Genomic DNA, 7,999 nt, shown 5'->3' with positions numbered 1-7,999 from the left:
TCAGTGATCAAACTAAAACACTGATTTTTTTTTGAAAATGTCTTTTTAATAAACAGTAATGTCAAAGGTCTGTCAAACAGTTAACCCTAAATATTCTTGGTAGGGATTTAAGTGGGCACGATCTCTTATGCAATAATTTTCAATACCTACAAATAATAGTATTTATAATAAATACTTAAAATATACACAGTCACTCATGGTCACAAAGAGATTCTTAATAGCCCTTTCTATGGCAGTGAGATAGGTAATAATTCAGTGCCCATATCAGTCTCAGTGAGATTGAATAAATCATGAATGATGCTTTTATGCAGATGTTAAAATATACACACACATGGGTCTTTAAAAATATTCTAAATTAAAATTTAAGAAATCTAGAGCCATACTGGAGAATGGAAAAGAAAGAAAAAAAAAAAAAGAAACTATACATACAAACTACATTTATGTAACATAATCTGTGAACAAAAATGTTACCCTCTAAAGCACACATAAATGATTTCTTTTTCTTTTTTATGATTACATCAATAGTTTATTTTATGATTACATTACATTATCTCATTGGAAATGCATATTTGGAACACTGTGTATGTGTTGTAATATTTAAAACTTGGAGACTCTTCATATATTGTCTTTGCATATGATATAACAATAGGAATAAATTCTTAGTGAATTTGCCTTATAAGGAAGATATAGTAATAATATATACCCAACTATATGTATATTCTATTAGAAGGGTACCCAAAACAGTAAAGTGTTCATGGTCTCTGAGTTGAAGAGAAGGTTGGCAGAAGATCAAATTTTAAAAAGTACTCACTATAGTAAAATTTGAAAATGTGTTGTATTCTTTGGTATTAGGGCTTTATAGTTACACGTCACTTGCAGAGACGTGAATTTCTCTCTCTTCCATCCTCTGAATTCCCTCATCCATTTGGTGATGGAAGTCAGAACCTGGATCTTACTGATGATTCTTATCTTTCTAATCTTCCTCATATATCAGTTCTGTTGTCTACAACTTTTTTTTTTAATATTTGGGTAACAATTCCTCTCTCTCATGTCAATGTGTGTTCTATAGATACTGAAAGTGAGTTGAAGATTTTTACTAAGTGACATATAGAAGTCAGAGAGCCAATATGGGGGAAGAAAGCCTGGGGTCTCAAGTGAAGCCTGGCTTTAGCTTTGACCTCAGCAGCTTCAGAGTACTCCATGTACTGCATAACGTGGTCTGCTTGGAGGCCAGGGGCAGAGCCTTTTTGTACTCTCATGATAGTCTTTTGCTTTTCCCTTTGTTCAGAAAACAAGACTCTAAATACATTACTTGCTGGATTAAAAATTCCTTCAAAGTTTGACCCATGATCCTTACCATTAAGCTTTAACAGTATTATGAGACATTTCCTGATCTTGCCCTTTGCTATCTCTTGAGTGTCAGGAGTTACAATATAGCATTATTCTAGGTAAGTATGCAGCATTGGTAACTGGCACCAGTGGAGTTTCGGTGAAAATAGTGTTGAGTGAATAAATCGTTTAATAACGACTATATTGAATTGAAGTTTTTCTTAACCTGTGTATCTACTACCTGTCCTAGGAATGATTTATCCTCATATTGCCTATTTACCCTACTGATCCCACCCTATCCCTTGGGTGAATTTTCAATGTTGTCCCTTCTAGGTATCTTTCTTGACCCATGTCCCAGATTCCTCTTGTGTGGTTTTATAACACCCTGTCTACCTTACCCTTTTCAATTCTCGGCAGTGATTTTTCTACTTCTTTCTGGGAGTCTCTCAATAGATTTTAAATTTATAAAGGAAGAAGTTATTTACACTTTAAGCCACATCAGAAATATACCCAAATATATTTCTTGGGCACAGAACTTTATTAATGAGTGAAAGAAGAATTGCCTGAAAAGTACTTAATCCTGCAATTGCTTTGTGGGTAGAAAGATCTACACATTATGAAAAACAACTTTTAATAATGAAATGTAGCCATGAAGTAACAGAAAAATGATAAATAGCCCACATTTGTAGAAGAATGATGTCTTTCTGAGGGAATATGAAGATTAACATATTTCATATATTGTTAAACTAAATTCCATATTCTATCCCATTCCTCATTTTCAGAGTTAAACACATTTTTGTTTCATTTAAAGGGAAATCAAGAATTCTCTACAGAATTCTCATCTGAAGGTAATAAATGTAGAAAAAAATTCCTGTAATCCTTTGTAATCTTTTTTAGTGTACATTTTATTGTATACACTTTTTTGATTTATAATTTTATTTATTTATTTAATATGTAATCAGGTATCAAATATTGTACTACTTGTAGAAAATATTGGTAGCTAGCAGGCAAGTAATTAATGGACTATAACTGCACTTTTAGTAAATAGGAATTGCAGAGTGACAGCCAGGTACACTTTTATTTAAGTCATCCCTATTTCTAACGGGTTATCAGCAGGCAGTGACATGAGCAATACTCTAATTCTAAAGGCTCAAAGGAAACTTAGAAACAGGGGTGAATCTTTTACCACTTGTAGGGTAAATAAATGGCCTGTTGTCTTTTTCCCAAAGTACTTAGATACTATAATATAACTAGAAATATAAGAGCATTTCTTTTGATAAATAAAGTAATATCAAATAATAATTAAATGGGTTGATTTTTAGTTATAGATAGTCAGAGTATTATAATAAGGTAAGTATAGTCCTTTTCTCAGAAATTGTAACCAGTAAAATTATATGAACAGTTTCTCATCATTATTGGCAGTGAATGATAGAAGCTAAGAATATGATCCAGAAAATCAGTAATCTGTTTACTGAATCATCAGTACATCTGTTCTGATAACTCCCCATTTCTGTAAGGTAAAATAGGGTATTAGCAGTGTTTACCTGCTTTAGTGTTATAGGCATTATCGATCAATATCAATATTTTTTGATATCATTACTTTTTATTAGAAGGAAAACTTATAAATCCATATAAATAGATAAAGATAGAAAAAACAGGACCATATTGGGTAGAAATTTGCAATATAGGTAGATTATTCAGGGTTAAGTTGTCTCATTGTTTGAACCTATTCCTATTTCTTTCAATGCAGATTTTGAGAATAACAGTCTTTTCTCATGGTCTTCCAATCATATTTTGCTGAGATATTACAAAATGTTCATTCATCCTTTCCTCTCTTGATTCAATGTTGGGATTTAGATACATTCATTTATCAAATAAATTTTCTGCTAAACAAATTTCTAATGGCATTTTTCATCTGAGCATTTCTCAAAGTGTAGATCACGGGATTTAACATGGGAGTTATCATGGTATAGAATACAGCAACTGCTTTATCAATAGATAAATTTGCTGGAGGTCTCATGTACACAAATATGCAGGGAACAAAGAACAGGACAACCACTGTGATGTGGGAGACACAGGTGGACAGGGCCTTGCACCTGCCCTCCAGGCTATGGGTCTTCAGGAAGTGCAAGATGACCACATAGGAGACAAGCAGGAGGAGAAAGTTTAACAGGCAGATGAACCCACTGCTGGCAGCAACAAATAGCCCCAGAATGTGGGTACCAGTGCAGGCCAGATTGAGCAAAGGGTTCAGATCCCACATAAAGTGATAGTTGACATTAAGGCCACAGAAGGGTAGTGGGAAGATGAAAAGGAGCTGGATGGTTGCATGGAGAAAGACTCCCATCCAGGACACTCCCACTAGCAGCATACACACTCTCCGGTTCATGATGGTTGCACAGTGCAAGGGCTTGCAGATGGCCACATAGCAGTTGTAGGCCATCACTGTAAGCAGGATGACCTCTACACCTCCAAAGAAATGTTCCCCAAAGACTTGGGCCATACATCCATTGAAAAGGATGGTCTTCTTTTCCTGAAGTGAATCTCTAATCAGTTTAGGATTATTGACAGAGGCATAGCAGGCATCAATAAAGGAGAGATAGGCCAGGAAAAAATACATGGCAGATCCCAAAAATGAGCTGGCAGTGATGGTGATCAAGATGAGCAAATTTCCTGCCATAGAGATGATGTAGATGAACAAAAACACAGCAAATATAATTTTCCTCATCTTTGGGTTTTCTGTAAGTCCCAGAAGAACAAACTCTGTCACATTGTTTGTAGACTTCTTGTGGAAACTTATTATATTACCTGAAAAAGTTGATAGAATCTTGGATTTATTCAAATTTTCCATCCTAATAAATATTAAATACCCAGATCCCCCTGACTTGTGAAATATTATGACATTTGTTTACTTTTGTGGTTGCAATTCTTTATTTTTGAGATGTAACAAAGGGTTCTGAATTCTTGAAGATTAGTCATATTGCCTCATGAGTGATTATTGAAAGATAATATATAGAGAAGGATTCTGTAAATCAGGTTATAGGTATCTGAGTACACTTACATATCTGGGATGACTTTGAGTCTGAATTGAAATAATGGACTTTATGCCAGTAACAGCTTGGACCAAAAAGAAAGGTAAAAGATGAATGTACTAAATATCCATATACAGGCAAAAAAATTACTATTTATTATTAAGAAATGGAGAATGACAAAAGAAAATTGGGAATGAGTGAAAGGATGCTAAGGAATTTGAATAAGGGGAATATTGGCTCATATAGGGCTTCATGTGTCCTGGATGAAGCTGAGGGAAATTCAGTAAAGTGGAAGCCGGAGGCAGGAGCTCCATGTATCAGAGTATTAAAATATTTGACATAAATAATGATGGAAATATGATAAAACACAAAAGAGATACTATACAATAACCCATAATATATACTTACTAAATTCAAGAACTTAATAATTATTGATGTTGAAATATTTTAATGTGAATTCTGTGTATTCCAAAGTGCCAAGTACTATACAAACATGATTCATTTTATTGGTTAGAATGAACTTTGTGGTCAGCATTATTTTGTACATTTAACAGTTAATGAAATGATGTCAGAGACTAATGTTTACTGTTCTAAAAACAATAATAATATTATCTAATTTTTTTCTGAATATTTCATGTGTTTTAAGATATTTTGGAGATTCTTGTTGCAGATTCTCTTACTTGGGGTGCATTTTCTGACACTTCACACACTTATATTATCACCTATAAACTGAGAAAAACAATACCACCTCATCATCTGGTAAGAGAATTGATTGTTATATGAATATATCCACCACAGTTCTGGAGATACATAAAAGAAATTTCATCAACTTTTATAAATGTGCATGCATTCAGCAGAGAAGCAGACCTGACAGTTTGAGAAATGACACAGAGAAACTTTTGACCCTACAACAATCTGAGGAGAAATGCTTTCCATGATTACTTTTAAACAAGCCAGAGAGATCTGTGTTATACACTGGATTTGACACCAGAAAAAGTCCCACTTGCCTGTGCTTGGATTAACAAGCGATAATTTATGAACATTAATAATCATATTTAAGTCATTTCTATATAAGAGTTGCATTAATATTGTTTCCATCTTCAAGATTAATTTATGTTATTCATTGATATGTGTCTTCACTAAATAATGGTTCTTAGTGCTAGACAGCTGAGTTTTAGAAAGTGCTTCATCTCTGTGAGTCTCAAATTGTTCAATAATAAATTAGACAAATAATGTATTACGAATGTGTTTTGAAAATTTGGGATAAGGATGAGATTTTCTATGACTGCATTTTACAAATATAGAAAAGTAATGTTAACTGCATATGAAAAATAACAATATTTAATAGGCATCACAAGTGTTGAAAACCTACCTTTGCAGTTCTAGAAGATTTTTGTGGCATTTCGGTGTGTTCAGGCAAAAATCCATCTTCAAATGAGTTCCTCTTGCAATAAGCATACTTTGATGTCAAAGATAAAATGGAATTGAGAAAAAATGCTCAGATAATACGATACCAAATCAACCACTTTTAAGGATGTGTCTTTATGAGTTTAAATCTTTCAGTCTCACATATGCCTAATGTGACTTCACAGAAATCCTGATGTTTGAATTCAAAATGGATTCACTTGATTCACCTTGTAGAAATGATCCTCATTACCTGGTTCTGGTCCATCAGGGCAGGATGTAGGAAGTGCAGAGGAAAAGCATTTCAGTGGATTTCTGCACACATGAGGAGTCTTGCTCTGGAAACATCCACTACAACAAGGAATATTTTCAGGATATTGAAAGTGTTCCCATAAAATCTCAGATATCTTGTTTATAACTGTGCATCCTCTCCCAGGAATTTGTTATCCACTTGTTGGAGAGGCTTTGTTTTAGAAGTGGATGTTTTGGCATTATGTTTGAAAATCACTCATGCTTAAATATAGATCTTATTCCCTGCACTTAGAACATAAACAAGTGGGAGTTGCCTCTCCCTGTCTGAACATGGGTTGCTAGCTAAATGCCATGTAAACAGCATGGCGGCCTAAGTCCAGCCTGGGGACCAGAGGTGCAGGCTCCCTGATGATACCTGTCACAGAGGGACTTCTTTCTTCTTACCATTTTTAAACCTTTCTGAAAACCCATCTTGATTGCTTGAGAGCTGAAACAGTGAAGACATAGCTTTAATGAGAGGCATTTTAAGTAGATAACTTCAAAACTGCTTTTCCTAATTTTTGTAGTGTTTTGGAAGTAGCCAGAACCCCAGAAGTCTCTAAGTTAGTCCTGGTCTGGTCAATGAGGAATAATAAGCAGCATGAAAAATTTGGAAAGATATTTGAAACACAGAAAGAGAGTTTCAATCTCTCCATATTTTGTCACTTGGCATTGTTTATTATTTTCCATTTTGTCATTCTGTGAAATTCAAAAGTATAAATTGTCTTGGCTTTAAATTAAAATTTCCAGATGACTAACTGCAGGCATTTTTTTCATATTCTTATTTTTCATTAATGATAATATTTTGTGAAAATTCTATTTATATATTTGCATAATTTTAAAGTATTTGCTCTTAATTTCTTCCTATTTAGTTGAGAGTACTCTGCATATCACAGATACAGGTCTTTGTCATGTATATAATGTTTAAACACATATACACACAATTTACTAAAAGCCTGAGGATCCTGTTATCATTTCTCAAATAACCCGTGTTTGAGGTGTAATTATCATGCAGAAAAATATACACATATAAAATATAAAACTTGCTGTTCAGAGATGGATATAAATATATGAACCTGTCCCTACAATCTAAATCATAAAATCATCCAATCACGTATTTTATTATCTTCAGAAGGGTCCCTCACCTCTTGTTTATTAATATTGCTCTGATAATAAAACCCAACATATGATCTATTATGCAAAATTTTAAGTATGGAAGATAGTACAGATAAGCGTAAACACTAATATGTATAGAACTCTAGAACTTATTCATGTTGTGTAGCTAAAGTTCTGTATTATTTGAGTTTTTATTTTGTTTATTATTTCCTTTATTTCAAGGATTACTGTTTTTTTGTTTTTCAGAATCTCTATCTCTTCATTGAAATAATCTTTTGTTTACTGTAGTTGCTCTTTCGATTGTTTATTTCATTGCCTGCATTTGCTCTTATCTCATCCTTTGCTTCACAAATCATTTTAATTATGAATATTCTGAGCTCCTTTGTTGACACTTCTTCTACCATGCTGTCATTGGATTCTCTTAGTATAGAATCTTGGTTTGTTTGGAACACTTTCTTCCTTTGTTTTTTCATGTTGTTCCCATATCTTCCCCTCTAGCAGTGTGTACATGGGGTATTGCATTTTCCCCCTATAAGCATATAGTAGCCCTGCAGGTTTCCAAAACCTCTTCTTTAAGAGGGAGAGCAATATTAGCAGCACCCAGTGCAGACAATATGTAGCTCTAAACTGAATAGCCCCTATGAAGATGTTAACAATATAGTCATAACAAACAGAGAGGATGAGTTCAATTATTATTGACAGTATAACCAGTATATTTGCAATGAGGTCTACAGTTTCTAATGGAGACAAAGAGGATGGGGAGGGGTGTAGGATGTAACAGTTAATGTGATAAGAAAAGAATGTATAGAATTACTAGATCATAGGAA

The 7,999-nt window shown here is 33.6% G+C and overlaps 1 protein-coding gene across 1 annotated transcript; it reads right to left on the bottom strand.

The window, feature by feature from the left end:
• Positions 1 to 3,199: 3,199 nt before the first annotated feature.
• Positions 3,200 to 4,180, bottom strand: LOC124959368 (olfactory receptor 4C13-like). Its single transcript, XM_047517871.1, has one exon. The coding sequence runs from the start codon at positions 4,178 to 4,180 to the stop codon at positions 3,200 to 3,202; it is 981 nt and encodes a 326-aa protein (XP_047373827.1).
• Between the last annotated feature and the right edge of the window lie 3,819 nt (positions 4,181 to 7,999).

The sequence above is a fragment of the Sciurus carolinensis genome, chromosome 11, assembly GCF_902686445.1.
Source record: "Sciurus carolinensis chromosome 11, mSciCar1.2, whole genome shotgun sequence".
Classification (NCBI taxonomy): domain Eukaryota; kingdom Metazoa; phylum Chordata; class Mammalia; order Rodentia; family Sciuridae; genus Sciurus; species Sciurus carolinensis.
This window is presented reverse-complemented; position numbering and strand designations above follow the sequence as displayed.

Excerpts from the sequence above, each read along its gene's own strand:
- LOC124959368 (XM_047517871.1), bottom strand. The coding sequence starts at position 4,180 with ATGGAAAATTTGAATAAATCCAAGATTCTATCAACTTTTTCAGGTAAT.